This window comes from Falco naumanni, chromosome 12, assembly GCF_017639655.2.
Source record: "Falco naumanni isolate bFalNau1 chromosome 12, bFalNau1.pat, whole genome shotgun sequence".
Lineage (NCBI taxonomy): Eukaryota > Metazoa > Chordata > Aves > Falconiformes > Falconidae > Falco > Falco naumanni.
This window is the reverse complement of record NC_054065.1, coordinates 18,529,325-18,552,938: the sequence shown is the minus strand read 5'-3', so window position 1 is coordinate 18,552,938 and position 23,614 is coordinate 18,529,325. Positions and strand designations below refer to the sequence as shown.

Sequence of the window (23,614 nt, the reverse complement as noted above, 5' to 3'; positions counted from 1 at the left end):
TGCACTTTTCATATAAACAAAAATTTGACCTGAAGCTCTTCAGGTGGTCAATGTGTTTATTAGCTATTTGCAGGACTTGCTATGATGTTCAAGATGGCATACTTCCTCAAGTTCTTTGTTCAGAAAAGCAAGGCGCCTTGCAACCTAAAAAAAAATAAAAATATTCTTTGCATTATAAAACTTCAGGTTCTTGTACAGCTATTCTAACCTTCTTCCTTTCCCATACTAATGCTAAGCAATACCTTGCCTTAAGATGGAGTGAGGCTCCTTCTCATTCTGGGAATGAGGAAATTTTCTACCTCAGGGTAGAATGAATTCACTTTGGGAATAACTGCCACCACAACCAAACAACATTTGCTAGGATTTGTTACGGTTAACAGTAATAAAATTTGTATCTAATTGTGATAATCTGAGACATCTGTAACAATATGTCAGGTCTTGGCAGTATGTTGCTTTTAACACGCACACTTGTATGAAGTGCAAAATCTTGGAAACCTAGTTGTAGTAATGTCCTTTGATAATACAGACCATGCATTTCAGAATGTAAAGTTCAAACCCATCATACATGTTTTACTCATGAGAAAGATGGAAGTAGACAGTATGACAATTTTAAACACTTAATACTGTACAGCACAAGACTTTTCCGGCTGGAACAATATTTTGCAGAACTTGGAACATTTCATTCAAAGCTCTTAGCACGTTACAGTGGGAGTTTAACAGTACTTTGAGGCTTAAGGCACAATGAGGTTCAATAATCTGGCTCTGTCACTGGCTCATATCTAAAATATACATATATTGATAAATATATAATTATGTGTTTATATATATATAAAAACAGCAGATCTTTTATATAGATATATAATTGCTCTTGCAATATATATAAACAGGTTCCAAGAGCAACCTTAATTCAAGCAGTGTTTTTCTTTTGATACTTCAAACACATTCAATGACTGGATGAACTACTGAGGCTGAAGTATCGACAGAGGGGACACTTCCCTCCAACATGTTACAGATGTGTGCAATAAAGGGAACATACCTCATTCAGTGAATCCTCCCAGGATGAATCACAATGACTGCCATTTTCCTGGATGTCTAAGATTATGTTAGGGATCCAATTTCCTGGAACAATGAAGCTAGCAATCACTTAACATTGAATGAACAAGGAAAAAGCTAAGTGGGGATGCGAGTTGTTTAAGGATAGATAATTCTGCCTTCTGTCCTGACAATTCTGTTATTCCTTAAGAAAAAAACAGAATCATACAGGGGCTTGCTGGATTAACTGTTTGTATTGCTATTAACTACATATTTAAAAAATGTGTATATATTTAGTGTGTGTGTGTTCTCTCTCCAGGTCTTTTTGGAAAGATGCGCTTTTTTTCCTGAGCAAAGACCAAAACAAAAATTGCAGCACGTGCTGTATTTTCTCAACCACTGTAGTTGAGTTGTGCTGCTAGCAGAGAAGAGGCATAACAAAAATTTAGAAAAGCTAATTCAAGTTCTCTTTTGGTACTGACAGTAAAAGCCTCTCCCCAGATTAGATTAGAAAATAATAAGGCTTGGATGTACCTTTTGCTGGAAGGTCTCAAAGCTGGTGTTAAGTTTCAGGTATAAAAACATTTATGCCTTGGCATTGTTGTTATTCTAACTTGGACTAACACCTGCAGTTTTAGCAAACTGAGAAAAGTAGTTTTTTGTAGAGCAGTAAAAATAGGATTATTTTTTTTAATCCATGTGTTGTAGAGAACTGCAGCATGATTGTACCAACAGCTGGACTAGACAGTATGGGTTCACCTATCATTGTCCAACAGCTGCTGTATGTTGAGGCCTAGGAAAGAGTGAGCCCCACTCACTCCCCCAGTCTTTATGTTTTTTTCACCTCAGAGGGTTTCCTGAGCCTGTTGTGGTTTATCACTATTAATATTTAACACATGGGTTTAGCTATCTTCAGGCAGGTCTACAATACGTAACTAGTCCCTCTTAAGGCTCTGGTGAGTGCATCTTAGAAGCTGAGGTTTATCCATTTGTCAATATGACAGGACATCTCATCTTCGCCGATAACAGAAATTACCTCTGAGCTTTAAATGGATCATATTGTACAAATGAATACATTAAATGAGGAGCTGATCTCTATGGTATTTAATTCATGACTATTTATTCTGGTTTTGTTAATTCCATGTATCTGTCATATTCATATTCTTACCTTCCTTACTTGTTCTGCTGGCATGATCTAGTGCAGCCTTCCTAAGTTTCTGAACGTATCGTAAAACTCCTGCTAGTGGTATCCGTTGATCATTCTCATATGCAGTGATAAAAACTGAAGGGTAACACTGAGTTTAAAAAACAAAAACAGTTAAATACTTGACAACCGATTTTTCTCATGAAGTAACAATTTTTTCTCTCTTTATCTTACTGTACTACTTGTTATGACGTATCTAAAACTGCACCTATTATATAATTACCTACTCTTAAAAAAACACTTTTAGCACTCTAACTGCAAAAAGTATTTTGGTCTGAAAAATTACTTCATATTAAGGGATCATCTACTTGCAAAAGTTAATTAACAACATCCTCTCCCTGCTAGTAAAGGTCTGATACCAGCTGCTTGCTGATGACTGCAAAAAGAAGGGGAATAATAGTCACGGAATGGTTCACCTTAGAACAGTAGTTGAGATTTACTTCTGCAATCTTTCTACACATAAAAAGTAGTTGGTTTTATATAGTAAGATTTTACTTAATGAAGCTATGCAACACAGCTCACACATTACTTCACATAAAGATTTCCTCTGAGATGACAATGTCAAAGCTATAGCTCCTTTTCCATATCATTGTTTGCTTCTGAAAAGGTATTTAACCAGTGGAAATCACTTCCTTCCTTCTGTGACAGTCTGCAAAACCCAGTAAACTCTGCTCCCCACCCCCCAAAGGAGAATCACAGAGTGGTTGGGGTTGGAAGTGGCCTCTGGAGATCATCTAGTCCAACTCCCCTGCTAAAGCAGGTTCTCCTACAGCAGGTTGCACAGGATTGCACCCAGGCAAGATTTGATTGTCTCCAGAGAAGGAGACTCCACAGCCTCTCTGGGCAGCCTGTTCCAGTGCTGTCACCCTCAAAGAAGTTTTTCCTCATATTCAGATGGAGCTTTCTGTGTTGCAGATTGTGCCTGTTGCCCCTTGTCCTGTTGCTGGGCACTGCTGAAAAGAGCCTGTCCTCTTGACACTCGCCCTCAAGATATTTGCATACATTGACAAGATCCCCTCTCAGTCTTCTCCAGGCTAAGCAGGACCAGCTCTCTCTGCCATTCCTCATGAGATGCTCCAGTCCCCTTAATCATCTTCACAGCCTGCCGCTGGACCCTCTGCAGTAGTTCCTTGTCCCTCTTGAACTGTGGAGCCCAGAAGTGGACACAGCACTCCAGTAGTGGCTTCACCAGGGCAGCACAGAGGGGAAGGATCACCTCCCTCCACCTGCTGGACACACTCCTTGTAATGCACCCCAGGATCCCATTGGCCTTGGCCACATGGGCACACTGCTGGCCCGTGGGCAACTTGCTGCCCACCAGAGCACCCAGGTCCTTCTCTCCACAGAGCTGCCCTCCAGCAGGTCAGCCCCAGCCTGTACTGGTGCCTGGGGTTCTTGCTCCCCAGGTGTAGGACCTTACATTTACCTTTGTTGAATTTCATCAGGTTCCTCTCCACCCAGCATTCCAGCCTGCCCAGGTCTCTCTGAATGGCAGCGCAGCCTCTGGTGTATCAGCCGCTCCTCCCAGCTCCGTATCGCCAGCAAACCTGCTGAGGGTACGCTCTGTCCCTCCATCCAGGGCACTGAGGAGTGAGTTGAACAGGACTGGACCCAGCACTGACCCCTGGGGAACAGCACGAGCTACAGGCCCCCAGGCAGCCTCTGTGCCGCTGGTCACAGTCCTCTGAGCGCTGCCATTCAGCCACTTCTCAATCCACCTCGCTGTCTGCTCATCTATCCCTATGGGGACATTATGGGAGACAGGGTCAAAAGCCTTGCTGAGGTCAAGGTACACAACATCCACTGCTCTCCTGTCATCTACCGAGCCAGCCATTCCACCACAGAAGGCTATTAGGTTGGTCAGGCATGATTTTCCCTTGGTGAATCTGTGCTGACTACTCCTGATAACCTTCTTTTCCTCCACGTGGTTTGACATGACCTCCAGGGTGAACTGTTCCATCACCTTTCCAGGGATGGAGGCGAGGCTGACCAGCCTGTAATTGCCTGGGCCCTCCCTCTTGCCCTTTTTGAAGGCAGTAGCGACATTGGCTTTCCTCCAGTCTTCAGGCACCCCTCTTGTTCTCCATGGCCTTTCAAAGATGATGGAGAGCGGCCTGGATATAACATCTGCCAGCTCATTCAGCACTCAAGGATGCATCCCATCGGGGCCCATGGATTTGTGGCTGTCAAGACTGCTTAAGTGATACCTAACCCGATCCTCCTTGACCAAGGGAAAAATCTTCTTTTCTCCAGACTTCCTCTCCTGCCTCCAGGGTCAGTGATTCCTGAGGGCTGGCCTTGGCAGTAAAAACTGAAGCAAATAAGTCATTCAGTAACTCTTTCTTCTACTGATGTTCTTGAAGAAGGCCTTCATGCTGTCACTGACATCCCTCACCAGATCTGATTCCAAATGGACCTTAACCTTCCTTGCATACTCTGACAACGTTCCTATATTCTTCTTAAGTGGCATGTCCCTTTTTTCATTCTGTTAATTTCCTTCTTCTGAGTTTTGCCAGAAGCTGCTTGCTCATCCTTGCAGGTCTCCTGCCACTTTGCTTGATTTTTCACTCACAGGGATGCACCAGTCTTGAGCTTGGAGGAAGTCATGCTTGAATGGTAGCCAGCTCTCTTGGACTCCCCTACCTTCTAGAATCCTAACTCATGGGATTTCTCCAAGTAGGTCCTTGAAGAGGCCAAAGTTAACTCTCCTGAGTTAACTCTGAGAGAAAACACAGAAGGTTTGTTGAGATTATATTACAACTTCCTGGCAATCCTATAACAAAAGCAGTTTTTGAAATCTATTGATTATTTAGGAGAAGGCATTTAGTTAATTTCAGTAGTCATTTATGACTCCAAATATTGCTAAGATTATTACTCAAATAGCTTCGATTTGTATTAATGATTCATTTTAACACAAAGCAGCAGCTAAGACAATTCTAAAATACCGGGGTTTAAAGCACTGAAAAAATAGATTTTCTGTTTTAAATTCCAGTTATCCACTTTTTGTTTTCTTATAAACTGCTACGCTTTATTACTGTAGTATTCCACACAGAAAACATCATTTTACCTGTGGCTTAATATTCTGGTATGGACAATAGCTTTTGATATACTCCATACATTTTTCATCCGCTAATGGATTTCCCCACTCTTCCTGTTCTTCAATTGTCAATGGGAGATGAGTTTTCATCATTGTATTTAGAACATCTACGAAAGGAGCCTTAGAAGTTGTTAAAAAAAAAAAAAAAAAAAAAAGAAAAAAAGTTGGCAAATAGGACAGAGGACCTCAAATGTCTAAGTCAAGGTTTTCTCAAACCAATGAGGAAAGTGAATTCTGAATTGGAATGTTTCCAATTCTGAAACTGGTAGAATGAAACACAAAATGCAGTTTAACGTCATAATCCATAAAAGGCCTGCAGCACCTCACCTGTAAAGCCATGGCTCTGGTAAGTTCTGGATCGGTGTTGCACAGGGCTCCTGCAAGAACTCCTCCAGCACTGGCAGCTACTAGTGCTGTGTACTTCGGCTGAGAAAATCCTAGTTCATGCAGCAGCATGATGCAAGCCTTAAGGTCATGGAGACCTTTGAGTTTATTATGCTGACATCCATCTTTATGCCAACTAAGGCCTAGCTCTCCTCCACCCCTGAAATTTAAAGCAATTCAAGTTGGAGTCTCTTTGGAAAACATTACACGGCAAAACTTTAGATAACAAAAGGACAGCAGCAGCCACAGAATTGCAAAACCAGAGTTTGTTTTCCCAGTTAACTCTTCCTTTCTCTATTCTTGTCCTTACCCTGCTTTATGGCTAAAATACACAACATGCAAACAAAAAAATTCCATGTATGATGACTGCTGAAAAACCTTACTCCCTAAGGGTGCTCTGTGCCCTTGTGTGCTGCTTGTGTCCTGGAACTCACAGGAAAATCACTACTTTAGGAAATGATACTGTCATTGTAGGCAATACAAAATCAGACAATAATACTATCTTTTTATACAGGAAACTATTAAGATACCTAAAACGTTTTCAATACATATATCACTAACACTAGTATTTAATGTTTTTAACAAATGCTATTTCCCAGCTCCACACTGAGACTCTCAGAACTTGTCTACTGTGTAGCTTAAATTCTGAGCCTGTTAAAACTACACTAGAAAAAACTACACTTCTTTTCTAGTTTGTAAATTTCAAATACTACTTAAAATTGTATTTTGTGAAACAGAATTTTAAATGTATTTATATTGCTTTCTACGCAACCACAATTCTAGTTCTAAGCCACTTGAAGTTTCCTTATTCAGGTTTCAAGTTTAAAATGCATTAACTGATTATTCTACCAAAATTCTTCATCTTTAGATGAAGAATCCATCTTAATGACTTGCATCTTAAGTTACTTAGAGGGGCAGGAGGAATAACAGGACGTTTGCCACTTAATACAGCAGACAACATATTTGTATGCTGAATTTGTTTTGGAACTGGTGTTTCAAACAATAGCTCATTCTCCCCCTTCCTTCCCCTCTCTAAAGTGATTCCTTTGTTATCTTCTTTACCTACTGAATTGTTATCTTAATGTAAATGTGAAACCTATTGTACATTGTTTTATGAAACTAGTAGACCTGTAGCTAAACTGGAGACAGAGGACTTAGCCAATAAAAGAACAAGAGACACAGGTTAAATGCTTAGTTGTTGCTGTGGAAGGCAAACGGCTTTCAGAAGATGCAGACTGAACATTAGTACACAATGTCCTTAGAAAGAGAGGGAGGTAGCATGTCACTGCAATTTGAATGTTATCAAAATTTTTCTTGAGCAAAGATGAGACAAGTAATGAGACTTCAAAAGATTAGAAGTTACATACAATCTTCCTGTTGATTTAAAAAACCTTAATGCTGTATGTGGTCTTGAATTTTTTTTTTCTGAAGTAAATTTATTTTAAAAACTACTTAAAATCTAGTAAGAGATGAAAGTGAAAAGCATGAAGAACTAGGCATAGATAGCTACATGAAAAAATTATTTCCCTACCTCTTCAGTTGCATACCAAGAAATATCTGTATATCCCACAGATTAAAATCTTCATTTGATTTTATATTTGACTTACCTAACATGGCAATACGCTAATATCCAACCTTCTTCAATTAACATCAGCTTCTCTTCTTTAAAGCTCATGTTCAAATCTATGCCATAAGCTCCATATACATGAACTAGAAGTGGTTTCCTGTGTAGCTCTTTAGAATTCATATTATGAAAAACTGTAATTGGCACCAAAGTTTCATCCTGGAAAAGGAGTATTTTATAATAAAGGATATTGCAGAAATCTCAATGACACATGGCAATAAAAACTTCAATTATTTATTTTAAAATGTGTTTTTTGTGATTACAGTAATTTTTTTCACTTAGAATGTACAAAGCACTCTTGAAAAATAAAGCAAGAGACTGAACCTCTGCTGTGTAGGCTTACAGACACAGAGTATAAAATTCATTTAAGTGCAACACCTGAGGAGTTTTTAAACTACCCAAGCACCCAAGTCTTCCTTCCCCCTTTAACACCAAGAATATCTATTATTAACAAAATAGTTTACCACTTACTGCAGCACAAACTCTTTATTAACATCTCCAATTTTTAAACTTAGGCTGTTAAAACTTTCCTTTCTTGAGCTATACTGTACAGCTGGTTGTGGGGTGTTCTTTTCAACAGCTAGCATCTTTTTCATTTATCATGGAGAGTACAATACCATACATCAATTAGCAATTCTAAGTTATACTATACTAAGATCCCTGACTCATCGTGTACTCCTGTCTCCTCTAGCATACCCAGGTTAATGGAAAAAAAAAAAAAATCAAAATCTTATCACGAATCTTTCTTGTTCTTCTCTATAGCACTGAAGAAAACACCCACTGTTTAGTAACTATAGCACCAACTGCTCTTTATATTTTTTTTAATCTCTATTCCCTGCCAAATACATTTTCTTTAAACGGGTGGGGAGGAAGGGAAGAATAAAGGGAATGGGAAAAGGACTGGAAAAAAATCTTACCTTGCTTTTAGCTAGTAAACGTGTAGTGTGACAATTCATAATAATTGGTACCTCTTGCACAGCTTGTTCAATGAGATTATTTTCTTTAAATGAATATGCAAAACGCTTAGGGGGGTGTACTGGGGAGGTAAGCTGAAAATAGCAAGTGCTCGTGGTATGTTCAGGATGAGATTCCAATTCAAATTCACAGGCCCATGTAGGTAGCTGAAAAACATGGCATTTCAAGTGAGACCCTTACACTGCTTCTGTAAATTTTGCCTAGTATGTCCTTCAGAGGAAAAGATTTTGAGTATCAAGCTAATTATCTTCAGTCTGTACGCAGCACAGTCTCTCTTTCTTTTAAATCAGCAATGAAACAGTCAAAAAGTGAAAGACTCTGCCAAACTTTTCCCCTAAGGCCATTGGATAAAGTTCAACAATGAAATAAAAAAGAAAAATAAATCCAAATTCAGTTTAAAATGGACATTAGTGCATTTAAAAAAAAAACAAAAAACAGTCTTTGAAATTATTCTGCATTGTTTCTATTTTTTAGATCCTATTTCCCCTCTGACTTCCAGTTCTCCTTCAACATGTTGGACACGCCAAGTCCATGTCAGTTGTTAGGCTTTTGCTTTGAGTTAGCTCAGTAATGCTAAGCCACTGAAAACCCCTGCCTCTTAACTTTGTTCCTAGTGCCAGCCACTGTGAAGAACAAAACCTTTTCCTGGCACATTCACCCTCAGACATTCACTGTTATTATATTTAAGATTTTTAACTCTGCTAAGAATAAAAGAAATCAAGATTCATTCTTTGAGAGCAGCAGGGACACAGTCAAACCCTCTGCCAGACCACTGCTTCCTTGGGTTAAGTTGCTAGAGACTTCTGAAATTGCAGCAAAAGTCCAGGTTTTGCAGACCCTTTCTGAATAAATAAACTACAACCATTTTCAAAATTTTCAGAGACCATACAGTGTACTTTGAAAACCTTTTTCTGTAGCAGTTTTATAGAATGCAGTATTGGTAGCTTATTGCAATAAACTTGTAAGTAGTTCTGATCATATTTTTCAGGCAAAAAAAAACCCCAATTAAATATTTCATCCAGTGGTCTCCAGAAATCAGTTTTGAACTGAGTCATTCTGGTTTTAATGCACAAATATTTAGCAACAACTAGAAAAAGGAAGAAATACTTAGCACAAATTGTACTGCAGTTATCAAACTCTTCCCCTTTATTATGGGACAGTGTACATACTTGTCCTTTCAATGTTCCAATCCTCCTTCTGTGGGAGGGCCAGGCTCGTCTCCTGCCTTACACTGATGGGTGTAACCAAAAATAGGCCCAGTAAAACTAAGTAGAGTGTTTAGGGAATCAAGTCTTATTTTACATTATTTACAAGCTGTAAATAATATTTACTTATTTACAAGCTGTAAAGAGCTTGACTGTAATAAGTTGAAGAAAGAACTGACTTGTAGGGTAGCTGCTTTCTAACTTTCTAAATGCTGCAATAAGCAACCACGTGAAATCCTGAACAGTCACAGGTAATACAATCAGTCATAATGACAAACTTGACAGTATTATAGCTTCCAAACCACTTCTACTCTTATAATTGAGCTTCGATTCATTATAATGTTATGTTAAAAAAAAATTAAATAGTGCTGGAAAAATGTTAGGCTGCTTAAGTCAAGCTAAAACATACCTTTATTGACTGAACCGAATGTGAAATAAAAGAAATCACGTCTAAGTAAAGATGACCAGCATTCTTCAGGAACATAATACAGTGATCACTGAACATCTCCAAGTCTACTAGCTTGGTTTTCTTTTCCAGTGCATAAACTAACTGCCAGTTCTCCATGCCACTGGAAGCTACTGGTGTCTTCATCAACTATAAAAACAAAACCCAACCCTGCATATTACTAAGATGTAGTAAGAGTTACAAATGAGAGGTACAGACATACAGGTGATCTCATCCAACATTTCTGTTGTAAAAAATTATTAGTTTGTGTTGGGAGGTTTTGCCCGATTAAACCTGGAGGTTTTTAAACTCCCTCTACTTGGGCAAAATGGAAGAACAATTCAGTAACGTCAAGTTAGTAAGTTCAAAAAGTTAGTTGAATTCTTACAGATTAATCTATAGAAGATTTTCCAGCAACAAGTGCTTTCAGTGTGGCCAGCAGAACTGTAGTGGTTTCATTATATAGACAGATCACCAACTTAAATTTCAATACAGGGGAAATGACTGTTAAAGCATACTCATTTCTTGATGTTGCCAAAGAAGTTAGAATCAAACTAGTATGCTACAGGCGAGACTCCATGTACTACTATCAGTCTTTCAATCCATACAGCTCTCTATACAATTCTCTCACATTATTTTGGTAAGCTGTGAAGCACAGAATTAAAAGCCTTACTATTTCTGTATGGTCTGCAACAGGTATCTGAATGAAACCCATGAATCTTATTATCAGTTAAAATTACCTTATATTCTGCAGGTTCTCCATATGTAGTAAGAATATATAACTCATCATTTCTGTGTTCAACGTGGTAAATGACCCCTTTTGTTCGTGCTTGTACAAGAGCTGGCAACTTAAAAGGATGTCTACAGTCAACTAGCCAAACTTCCGAGGTTGTCTTGCTGTTGCTGTTGATAGTGAGAAACCGCCTATCTTTTGTGCAATATATGTCCACAAAGAACCTGTTCAGGGATAATTGGGGGAGGGCGGAGCTTAAACAATTACTATTTTAAAAATCCATCAGTTGCTTCAGAATTGTGTCTTCCATCTCCAAGGTAAGAAACAGCATGCCTGTCAGTAGGCTGGAAAAATTCCAGACTACTTGGTTTCCAAACTCATTCCTGCTGCATTTATCCTGGGATTCAAAAACCCACACTCTTGTGTGTGGAACCCGAAATCTGCAAGGAAAGCAGTTGAGCTGTTGCCCAACTGAACCCAGGTTTTTGCATCACTGAGATAGGCTGAAGGTCATTGACATATACAATCTTTAAAATTCAGGCAAAATGCATAACTTTTTATTGAGCTTGTAACACTATTTTAAAAAAACCCAGTATTAACAGATAATTAAAATTAATAAAGGACATCATGTGGGAACAGCAGTAACAAAAGAAAAGTAAGAGCTATTATAAAGACAAATTGATAAAATGCCCAAGTGTTACTGATCTTTGTTTGAAGCAAGTAAGGCAAAAAAGACTATTTTTCAAAAATGTACAGAGGCCAGACAGTGTTGCAATGATAAAGCTGGAAATTACAAACTGGTTTTGGAAATAATAAACTAGGAACTACCTACTGGAAATGCTTCTAAAATCTAGAAACAGGAAACAGAATGCTAACCAGTGCTGAATGCTAACAGACAATTTGGGGCTGAAATTCAGATTCAGATTTCTGTGAGTCACCCTAATTAATTGGAATCTTAATACATATCAGTTTCTTTTGAATCTTTAAGACTGCATGTCTCTAAAAGCAAAACTGTCCAACACAATGATCCAGAAGATTTCATCAAGAAATTGCAGGGCTGAGTACTGCAATCTGCCTTATACAGATCAGACAGATATCTGCAATAATAATACCTCTAGACTTTAAAAATATTTGACTGGTGAAGGAAAGGATGCTTTAGATGGCATTTTCAGTGCCTTTAATTATTTGCAAGTGGAGGAACAAATTTTTTTGGTACTATTGGTTTTTTTTTCTAATTGCACTCTCTTAACATCTTTAGGAGGACAGGCACAGCAGGGGATCTAAAGTCGGCAAGGAATCAGCTTCCTGCCTCTATTTTGGCACAGGGTGGCACTGCATTCAATAGTTTCCAACGGGTCAGCTCTGCTGACCTTACCTCTAAGAGAATCCGGCTGAAATGGAGGTTACACACTTAAGACTTCTTCCCAAGGACTCTGCTTGATACTATTTTTTTTTGTCTTTGTAGCTTTTTTTTTTTTTAAAGGAAGTGAAGAAAATTTCAGCTTCTTAAAAAACAATAATAAATCTGACTGCACCTAGAAGAGCTGGTGAGATGTAGAACAGAACTGCTCAATGGCAACAAAAGAATGTCTTGCCATCTCCAATGAACGAGTTCAGTTATGAGCTGCAATAGCATATGAACCTTTAGAGTAAGTTTCTAGTAGATTTACTGTAATTACTATGACCTTCAGAATTATGCCAACAGTTTCCCTGTGGGGAAGTGTCAGGTCAGTGCAACTTGATTTTCCAAAAGTATGCATCAAATGCAACTGGAACAAAAGGATCTTATTTACTCCATCTCAATTGCAGATTTTTTTCTGGTTTTTTTAGATGAAAGCATAATTGAAATTTCTTTACTGAATACATAACTTGAATTACGAATAATCACAAATATGTATGGAATGCTGTATAAATCTACCATATGCTACATGGCTGAAAAACTAGTTCTGCACTCAATTTAGCAAAAGCCTTCTTGTCTTCCTAAACCACTGCTTAAAGAAAGGTTATTGAGAGGGTATTCAGTCAACAATAGTTCTATCTCTAGGAATGTTGTAATGATTTTGCTCATCCATTACCCAGAGCAAGGATTAGCCTGAACTTCTATGTGGTTTTTTTTTTTTTTAAAGATGTATCAGACATCAATAGCAGAGAAAACAAAATGAAATCCACAGTCTGATTTACCCTGTATGAAACTGTCACACATTCATTAAAGGACACCCTGACCTGAGACTGACCTTGACATTTATAAACTCAGCTGAACTCATGAGGTAAGAGAGGAAAGTTAAATCTCTGTTGACCATATATCAAAAGGAGAACAGAGCACATTCTCAGACTGCATAAGGCACTACTGACAGCAGAACACAACTTAAAAATGCCTTTTACCATTTGGAATATGGTACAGAAGAATTTGTTTTCCAAACCAGTTATATTTTACAGGTAAAATACTATAGAATATGTAAAGGACTTTTTATATTTTAGGTAAGTATTACCTTGCATCTTGTTCTGTATAAACTAATTTAGTATGTTTCTGATCAGTGAAAGTGGTCATAAACACATTCTGGCATTTAAGGTTCTTCTGACTGGTGTAATACAGAACATCATTTGTAGCCCATTCTGGAAAAAAGACAAATGCATATCAGATTTGGAACAGTATATACTATTACTGAGAGAAAATGAAGCTCCATGAACACTGGACCAAATGCTAAAAAAGATGGGTTGCAGCTGATGTGGAACTGCAGACAGCACCTCTACATCCCGGAGGCTGTGGTAAGCCACAAAAAGATTTTTCCATGTTTTCTCTGAATCTCACAGAACAAGAATTTTTGTAATATATCTTTAAAAAAAAACAGGGAGAGGACAGTGTCCCAGTACCCAGGAAAAGGAAGCTCTTGACCCTCTGGAGGTTCTGGAGGTAAAAGGAAAATAGAAGATGTGTGGCCGTTAAAACTGGGCAGAGAAACAGGTTTACGTGGAGTCAATGAAATGGTAAGAGTATGAGCTCTGCACCACTGCATGTGACTGCACGCAAACCATTTGGAGAAAAGAGATGATGCCTGTGTCCCATGGGTACTGCTGAGATAAAAATTCCCCAGTTTTCTATGCTGATGTATGTGTTCACCAGCATTAGCAATGTGTAAATACAGGAACCTTACTATTCTGAAATTTAGTAAGCTGACTGATCCAGCCAAACTACCATCTCTGCTGTTCCTTTATCCACCAGAATGATGTTTAATACATACACTTTAAAAAGCTATTGTATGCTGTCTTATGTATAAATACTAATTTTCAGTACAAAACCCAAAGTACCACAGTGAAGTGATGCAAACAACCTGCTATCTCAACAGCAATGTGGCTCCAAAGTGCACAGTCAGCTAAGGATTCACTGTGAAGACAAGCCTTTAGAAGGGAATTATATAGTTCTTCTATAGCCTAGCATTTTAAAAAACACAGATGTCAATTTTCAAGAACTTTAATTTGTCTGCCTGATATTGCATATCATGCAATACAAGCATGCAAGTGGTCATAAGACCTAATTCTCTTGCTTATGATTGAGGTACCTCTGTATTTCAAGGTACTGCTGTACCTCACTTACACCTGAGTGAGTTTACAAAATGGGTGTAATCTTTACCATTCTGATAATAAGAGTATAAAAAAATTACTATCTGCTATGATCTGTCACACCTATGTAGGCAACAGGGAGCTGGTTTCTTAAATGTACTGATTCTTCTAGACAAACCTAGATAGATGTTTAAATCAAATATAGTGAAAAATGTCACTGGCAAATTTGCAGGCCCAGTTTTCAACAGGCATTATAAACTTTAATTTTGCAAACACAACTTTAAATTATTGCTACTCTTCATTTTTGTAACTAGGAAGTTTTACCTACAGTTCTAATATTTTGCCCTGCCCAAGCAAATTGCTTACTGCACTATGTATGCTTGATGACATATAAGAATATGATCCAAAAAGCAAGATGTGGAACATTGTATACACACTATTGCACTCTTTTTGCTAGATTCTTTAATATGCTCTAAAAAAAAGATTTCCCATTCACTTCAGTTTACCTCTGCTTATTTTAACAGCAGTGTAGAGCTCTGTAATGTATTTTGAGTAAACTGATTCAAGGCCTGACTGTCTTAATTGGGCTCTGAATTGTGACCCACGTCCTAAAGTCCAGTTGAAATTCCAGCTAATGCTTAATAGTAGGTAGCACATGCACACTTTTCAGCAAAGATAAGAGCATACAGCTGTCAGTGGCTTCAGTTGTAGCGGTAAGGGTTTAATAATTAGAACATTTCTTGAGCAAATCTTTAAAAATTTACTGACATAACTGCAATATAAAGAAGCATATTGAATTAAATAAAAAAAAATGACATGCATGACTGTTCAAACATATATAAATGTTTGTTTTTGCAATGAAGGAAAACTTTTATCATGAAAGCAGTCACTTTGATCCATATCAGGTAACCTGTACTTGTGCAGCGTGGAAGAAATAGTATATAAGAAATAATTCAACAGCTATAAGGATTACATTAAACATTGTTTCCTTATACAAAAATGTTGTGTTGAAAACTGGTGTGATTCACAGGATATTTATAAACAACTTACCAAAACTAAATACACTTGGAATTACTTCTTCCATGATGGGAAAATGACCAAGTTTCATAACAACACAGGTTGCTTCTTCAGAATTTTCACTTTTTAAGCTGATGGCCATGTACCTCTGATCTGGTGAAATTCTGATCCGTTGAATAAAGGCATCAGAAAAGCCAAGATCTTTGGTACTGAATAAAATGTCAACATTTCCTTCATCTGCTACATAAAAAGAGATTGCAAAAAAATCCTGTAATTACAGCACTGTCGAAATGAACAGTGGTTGTTAATGCCAGCATTTAACAAGTCTGCCTGCAATATTCACGAGCATACTACAGGAATTTATTAACACCAAATATTTGTCTTGCAAGATATTTGCAAATGCACTCTGTAAAAACAAAAAATTATAGTTCCGGGGGTGGGGTGTGTGTGTGGGGGGGAAAGTCTTGTAGATTTTATTTAAAACACTTTAAAAGTGTAGACCTTGGCTTCTAGTAAATGTATTACATTCTAAAGTTCTGATACCTAAAGCACAGTTGTTTTTACTAAGTACAATCAGTAATTTTTCCCACTCTCTCAGAAACAAAAAAAGCATGAATGTGCGTTTCCTCTTTCAAAATGTTGTTAGGGCTCTGAAAAGAAGTGACTTCTTTCCTCTCCAGAAACTTGCCTTAGTATCAATGTATACTAACTCTCTTCACCTTTCAAGATTCACGTTTCTAGAATTATTAATCCATCATTAAATCATTTTATAGTAGTATTTTTAGTTATTTTAAGAAACAGAACAATTAAGCTTTAATGTAAAAAAATACAGTGATACACACGCACCATTTTTAACAATCATACTATGTTAAGAAATCCCTTACCATCATCTGCTTTTGAAAGAAATATGCAGCCATTCTCTTCAAAGTACACATTCTGCCCAAATCTGATCTGTTCAATACAAAATCATGTTTCAAGTCCAAGGTATAGTTAAGACTATTTCCTTAGAATCCCTTATATTCAATCATTGTTCCATACAACACAATTGTAACATACACAAATGACAGAACATGGCACGTATATTTGATACTAAAGAAGGAATTGCACGCATCAGATTCTTTCGAAGTTGGGGTACTGAAGCTACCTATACCTGCTCTATATTTAACAAAAGGCTCAGATCACCTGCAATTGCTCTTTTAACTTACAATGTCCTGTATTCTTTATCCAAAAGTCAGATGATTATTGTATCTTTACTTGCTTTTGCCTACGGAGAAATTAAGGTAAATGCACTATCATAACAGGTATAAATTGTTCTAAACACATGCTGTTACTATCCACAATTCTTAAAATATTCAAAACTCAAAACTACCACCATAAAATAATCAGTAAACCAGCATTTTATAGGAGAAATGGCTTCACTGCCTTTTATTTGTATTCAGTGATGAGAAATGTTTGTATTTTTTGCCACTTACCCTTGGGCTTCCTGAACAGAATACATACTTGTGCAATTCTTCTAATTTTTCCTTGATTCTTTTTGTCATAGCATTGTATCTTGCTGAAATGACATTCCAGTTTTCCTGCTCCAGTTTCAGAAGATTCTTGTACAAAAGCTCTGATGTTGCTATGGATGTATCTTGCTTCCTTTTGGAAGGGATTTTTGTTCCTTCCTGCTAAGTAAGGAAAGATGACAATGGCTACAAGCCAGCACTCTGTACTCCAATATGAATATATTGGGGCAATAATAATATTTCCTGAGCTACAGACTTCGCATTATTACAACAGTACATGCTATTAAAAAGAAAAAAAACATGGTTGAAGGAAGTTTTTCTCTTCAATTCTTCCTGATATTTTAAGGAGGCATTGTCAAATCTGCATTATTTGACACATATATTGAGGTCTTCTCTTCAAAATTTAGGGTACTATTAACATATGCTCTTAATTGTTCATATGTAAATATGTTTGTTCTCATTCTAGAACTAGTTTTTAGTTAATTTTTATGGAATTCTGTTATTTTTCCTTCTTCAGAGGTGCTTTCCCATAGTATTCCTGTCTTAAGACTATCACTTCTCATTTCCTCTCCCAGACAACAATGCTGCCCACACCTCCGTCCCTGTTCCTAGAAGTCCTAGCAGCTTGTTCAGCTTCTTGCTCCACCATCTCAAAAGTGTGAGTATAAATGTTCATAAGGCACAGAATGAAGTGAAGCGGTGAACTGACACTGGTTCTGCAATAGTTTTATCAGGAATAAGCTTAAGGATCTGGTTTTCCATGATCCATGAGCAGACTAAAGCTACCTCATCGCCAACAAAGCTGTCTTCTCTTGTAAAAATGTTAAAAAATTCATTAAAACTGCTAGAATAATGCTACTTCTTTTTGCTTGCTGTAAAATCTCATTTGATTGAATAATAAGCTTAACAACATACATTACAGTACAGAACACTGCATAGATCACACAAAATTTTATAATAATGTATTACATGAACGTGTCTAAACTTAAAAAGCAGCATATACTTTTTACCCATCCTCACTCTGCATTAAGAACTGGTTTGTTCCTCACAAATGCACGAGATCTAAAATGTGAATGTTATGAGTAGTCTTTGAAAGAAGGAGGAACTACCTACTCCATTTATGAATATAAATCGCATCATTCATGAAAGCACATGAGTGTTCATTACTGATTCAGGCCAATGGTCCCTCTAGCCTAGTGTATCAAATTGGAAGCACAAGTCAAAGAAACCTTGAAAGCCCTTAGAGAAGCTCTGGAGCAACTGTGTAATTGGTCAAGGTAAAGAAATAGTAGCATGTGTTAGTGTACCACCTGCTCCTCAGTCACTGGAAAAATTGCTATAAGAAAACACCATTTCACAAACCATAAGCAACCAAACAATACTTCGGAAAGCATAAGAACGGGACAAGCACAGATGATATTCCCCAAGAGGTATTTCCCCAGCCTTCAATGATTTTAGGTCTGGAAGTTCCTGAGCTGAATGTGGTTTCTGGATATTTAAAAAGCCTCTTTCACGTACATGTATCATCTTCCCTTATACCCACGTAAAATTTTAGCATCCACAACTTATTCCGGCAAGTTCCACACTTTGTCAGTCTTTTGATGATTCACCTCCTTTTGTTTTCAACAGTTCCCATTGTATGTATTAGCAAATATTACACGGAGCTGGTGGCCACAGTGTAGGTATATATTACAGTTACTGTACACCTCCTTGCCTAAGGAAAAACAAGTCATCTAGAAATGCATCTAGAAAGATTTTGAGGATAGCAGAGGATCTCAATCAGTTTGTAAACATTTGCTCCAAAGCAAAAAGGCACAGCTTCCTTTCAGGTAAAAGCCACCTGTTTGTATCCTGGAACCAGTGTTGCAGACCAGCATTTGTAACTGTGTTAGTGAACTGCCAATGAATAAACAGAACCATACCTGCTCACCATTAGGAATGCCTTTGTTCTTGAAACATTTGTTTACATTTCTGACACAAACTTAGGAACTGTTTATATTATGGTTAGAAATAAGAGGGTTACAAAAAATAAACTTTGTATTAACTTTTAAGAAACACTCTCAACTTGAAACAATTTTAGAACAATCCCACATTCATCTGAAAACATGTTTAAGGTAAAATAAATAAATAAACCAAAACAGCGCTCTTTTTAAATAGTACTTATGCATTATGCATATAAATCGGTTTACAGGCTGTCATACTGCATTAAACTTTTATAATACCTTTAACAAATTGTATTAGAAACGCAGGAACAGAAAACCCAAAATTATTTCAGACCGTTTTCTGACTCTGTGCATGATACACTGCCACCCATTTACACAGTATTTACTTATAGAAATAAATCCAATTACCTTTTAAAGTGTAGTTTATAACATGAATACAATTATGAGAAGTCAATAAAATATTTTAATATTTAATATGGTGCGAACCATGATGTACTGGCCAGCACAGAAAAAGTCAAGTTTTTCTTGTGCCAATTCAAAGTAGTTAAGTCTGGCGTCACTAGTTCGGACACTTTACACTAGCTGATCTCTCCCTGCAGTTTTCTCCTGATACGTTATCAGAATCTTTCTAGAAGACAAGAAAATCAACCACAATGCAGATTTACATCAAAAGAGTATAGGAAAGTTGAACAATGGTATATGCCTTTGAACATAAGTGGAATCCTAGTATTTATCCCCCTGCTTCAAACCCTTTCAGAAAATTGTTCCTCAGCATTCGAAAAATATGGCTAGCTTCCTTAACAGATGTGCCAAGGTGGTTGTTGACATTCAGTCTAAAACAGCATACCTTGCAGGAAAAGAATCTCCACAGCAGGATAGTTCCAGGTGGCACAGTCCAGTGTGTGAACGTACTTCCCGAACAGTGCAGGATGTGGCATTTCTTTGGTTTTAGTTTACTATAAAAACATACTGTTTGAAGATGGTTATGCTTAGAGTAGTGTTTGACACTGAAGCTCAGTCTTTGCAGGAGATTTTGCAGTCCAACGCATGACATCCTGACCTTCATTTCCTGATAGTCAACCTGAAATATCTGAAAATCCGAAACCACTGATCATTTCACACTGTGAAATGTATGTGAAATATACATGTCATGTATGTGAAATATACATGACATAAACTGCACGTAAAACTTCCTCTCTTTCCAGGAAATGAAATTGATTCACTAGGTAAATCGGATGAGCAGGAACAGCAAAACTTAAGCTTACACACAACTTGTGTATTAACCTGCTACATTACTGCAAAACGGGCTGCTGGCAGCTGGAAGTTTAACTCTAGTGAAACGACCAATGAAGAGGAAGGAAGGTGCAACTAAGGACGTTTAGATGTCGAAGAACCAAAAACCGGGAAGGTTTTGGGCAAGCTTTCCCCCCCCCTTTATAAGTATCATGTAACGATAAGATCACTTTATCTCAGGAGGGTAACTGAGCCCACCTCGCAGGAGAACCGACCGCTCTGAGCTCTGCCAAGGAAAAGGCCCCCGCGCCACAGCGCCCGCGGCCCCGTCCGCCGCCCCGCCCGGGCGAGGGCCAGAGCGGCCGGCCCGGCCCCGCTCCCCGCCAGCCCTGCCCTCACCGCCGCCGAAAGGCCGTGCAGCGCCCGCGGAAGAGCCCGCCGCGGCGGGCGGGACGGGACGCGCTCTCCCTGCGGCGGGGCTGCCCGGAGTAAGATGGCAGGCGAACCGGAGCAGCTCCCGGCTCCCTCGCAGGGCTGCCCGTAGCCAAGATGGCGGCAGGGCCCTTCAGAAGCGGCGGCGGGCGAGTACAGCTGATGTCAGCGCGGAGCGCCCGCACGCCGGGACGGCTAGAACGGTCCCTGGCGCAGCTTCAAGACCCTCCCGTTTCACACACGGTTTCGCCCCTGGGTGCGGAGGCCGCAGGCGACCCATTCTGAGGCGCGTTCCCGCCCCTCCGCTGCGCCCGAAGAGCCAGGCGCAGGGCGGCGGTAGCCCGTCTCCTTCTTAGCGCTGCCCTTAACAAAGATGGCCGCCCACGTCCGCGCCCTCCAGCCCTAGCCCGGCCGCTGCTGGCAGCTGCTGCAGGCTCAGCGGCGAGTCCCCGCCGGCCACGGCAGCGCTCCCCGCGCGCGGAGGCGGGGGCCTGCGCGCTCCCGCCGCTTCAGCTCCAGGCGCTCCCCGCCGCCGCATGGCTGAGGCTGCCGGCTCCCCGCGCCGCCCCGCCGCGGGCAGGTGCGAGGCGGTCGGTGCGGGAGCGGCGAGAGCCCGCTGGCGGCTCCTCGGACAGGTAGGGGGAGCCCGCGGGCGGGAGGGGCTGCCGGGATGGCGGGGCGGGCCGGCGGCGCCGTGGGAGGGGAGCGCGTCTCTGCTCGGCGGCGGTGCCGTGCCTTGGCGCGGCGGCTGCGCGGGCCGGGGCGCTGCTGTCCCCTCTCGCCCCTCCGCGCTGGGCTACCGCGCACCGGGGGCGGCTGCAGCGCCTGAGGGGCCGGGGGCGGCGGGAAACGCTGCCGGTTCCGGAAGCTGCGGGGCGCTGTCCGCACCCGTGGCGGGAGAACTGTGAGGAGTAGCGTGCTGGGGCTTGCAAAGGGGTTTGCAGTCTTCTTCCTGGAAAAAACAGTAGTAATAAAAATATATACGTACATAGGGACATATGGCTCTTTGATGTGTGCCTTCAAGGGATCCCAAAAGCAGCCTGTGGTCTTCCAAGCAGCGTTCATGGGACGGGGACGCTGCACCCGCTGCTCGAGGGTGGTAGCTTGTGCCTTCGCACCTTGCACCAGCGCTGCTGCTGGGGTGGTTATGGCTGCTGGCCCCGTTCCCGCCCTTTGCCCTGCCCGGCCACCTGCTGTGGGGAGCTGGGCCCAGACCCCGCTCACCTGGCACTGCCTGCCTTCAGGTCTGGTGCAAGGTTGGGAAGGATTCCTCCACAGAAGAGCACATGTGTAAAGGCTTAAAAATCGGTTGCTGTTTGTTGGACGCGATAGTTCAGTGTTTGGTTTTGTGGAAAAGGGTGGCTGGTGCCGCCCATCGCCGGCTGTCCCGAGATGGCGGAGTGGAGGCAGCAGGCCCAGGGTGGCCGCTGGGCTGAAGGGGGCACCTGGCTGCAGTCTTGGCGTGAGAAGGTTAATATTGCACCTTTCTTTGTGTTTTTTTTGGTTTGTAAATCCTCAAGTCCTGTTCAACAAGAATACTCTAAAGCAGGAAATGTGAAACTGACAGGCAGGAATATCAGGTTTGTCTTTGTAGGTTTCCGTCCCAGCAGCTTCTTGTCAGTTGTGCTCCGTGACTACTCCAGCTGTTAGGTCTTTTCAACATAGTGCCTTTGGCATATCCCTGTCTCTTAAAATCATAAGGAACTTTTCATAACGATAGAGTGAGGGTGTGGAGGGTGCGTATAGGTATTTGGGGAGAAGGCTTCAATTTCTTCCTCAGACTTCATGTGTCTGTGACCTTTTCCTCTGCAGATTCTCTGGGTTTTTCCATGTTCTTTTCTGTTGATTTTTGTATGGTACAATGAGCAAGGATCAATTTAATCTTGCTGGTATATCTGAAGTAAAAATCAGTTCTGCTCTCTTTACTACAGTGATGCTTGGATCTATCTATGGATTGGAAGAAGGTATCAAACTTCCTTTATCCTTTCTTTAAAGGAACACTGTCAGTGTTTCTTACAGTGCTTTTACAAATGCTTTTCACACTGCTTCTAATAATGCCTCATAAGCACACCACAGAACTGATTTCATGTATTTTGAATTTGCTTCCATTCAGTGCATACACAAATTGATTTGTTGTGGTAAGGATGCTTGAGTGCGTGCTCGCTGATTTAATTAAGAAAAAGGCCCTTTTATCACGTATCCTATGAAGCTAGCATAAAAAATGAGGGGTTTGCATAATTACCTGTGCTCTGTATCAATAAAATGTTTTATGTATGTACTGAGTTTGAAGTTTGGCGATATTTTAAAATTTAGCTTGTCAGATCAAGGAAAGTATTTTTTGCATTAAAAAAATGCTAAGATGTTACACATGTAGTGTGCATTTATAAATGACTGGAGTAAATTCTGGAAGGCTGTGTTTTGAACTCTGCCAGTCTGTGCAACTGATGGCATTATCCAATCTGTAGTTTTTGGCAGGGAAGTTAGAGGAACAGGCATAAATTAAGTTGTTCCCTATATGTACATGTACTTCCTGTAGAAGGTTTAATGAAAACTGTCCTGAAATCTGAAAGCTTTATATATTTATTCTGGCTGTTACCTTTCTCTTGCTCTTCTTGTCACAGAAGTCTTGCTAACCTGCTAATGTACTTTAGCTTCCAGAATTGAAACATAAAAGCTAAAGTAAGGACAGAGCAGTGGTCTATTATTTATTTATTTCCCTGAACAGAAGTTCAAAACAATTTTTCTTTTCTTCCTGCTCCTTTCTCTGTTAAAGGTGGCTGTGCTCCATATCTTTTTGTTTTTGTTAGTCTTAAGTTTGTAAATTGTTTACAGTTAAATAAAACAGTTTAGTAAATAAACTATTTGTAAAAATAAATAATGCACAGTCCTACTGATGGTATTCAGAGATGAGATAGTTATAGATTATGCTGTAGTTAATTATGTAGAAGCTTTCTTGCATGCATAAAATATCACGTTACAGTCAGTGCCATAGAACTGAGCAGAGGTTTATAAGCTTTTTAAGTTACTGAATTTGGCTTTTAGTGCAGCTAGGCCATACACAATGAGATACCCAAGCAAATATATGGAATTTCAGGTGACTGCCTTTGTCCATATGTTGTTTGGGTTCGGCTGGGTTTTTTTTTGTAGTTGTTGGTTTGGGGTTTTTTTTTAAGAGAGTTCAAACATCGTTAGGTTTTATAGGGAGTCCTAAATGTGGTCCTGAT

General features: G+C 39.7%; 2 protein-coding genes across 10 annotated transcripts in view; one reads left to right on the top strand and one right to left on the bottom strand.

Annotated features, from left to right (window-relative positions):
• Positions 1-38: 38 nt before the first annotated feature.
• On the bottom strand, positions 39-20,870 carry PREPL (prolyl endopeptidase like). 9 transcript variants are annotated; one of them, XM_040611649.1, is made up of 15 exons: positions 20,358-20,866; positions 19,573-19,815; positions 16,747-16,944; positions 16,159-16,225; positions 15,308-15,511; positions 13,189-13,312; positions 10,707-10,923; positions 9,931-10,116; positions 8,259-8,462; positions 7,325-7,500; positions 5,661-5,877; positions 5,304-5,453; positions 2,201-2,327; positions 1,037-1,119; positions 39-144 (listed from the first exon to the last, which is right to left on the bottom strand). In XM_040611649.1, the coding sequence occupies exons 2-15, from the start codon at positions 19,789-19,791 to the stop codon at positions 64-66; spliced, it is 2,253 nt and encodes a 750-aa protein (XP_040467583.1). In that variant the 5' UTR covers positions 19,792-19,815; positions 20,358-20,866; the 3' UTR covers positions 39-63. The 9 variants fall into 9 exon arrangements, 8 of the variants coding, with proteins under 8 accessions (XP_040467583.1, XP_040467584.1, XP_040467580.1 ...); XM_040611650.1 differs by having other exon boundaries at positions 16,747-16,941; XM_040611646.1 differs by having other exon boundaries at positions 15,308-15,514; positions 20,358-20,865.
• A 46-nt stretch (positions 20,871-20,916) lies between these two features.
• The window catches only part of CAMKMT (calmodulin-lysine N-methyltransferase), a 218,759-nt gene continuing 216,061 nt past the window's right edge, over positions 20,917-23,614 (top strand). Inside the window, exon 1 of the mRNA XM_040611654.1 lies at positions 20,917-21,025. Coding sequence (XP_040467588.1) covers positions 20,927-21,025 — 99 coding nt within the window. The 5' untranslated portion in view covers positions 20,917-20,926. The remainder of the gene's footprint in view (positions 21,026-23,614) is intronic.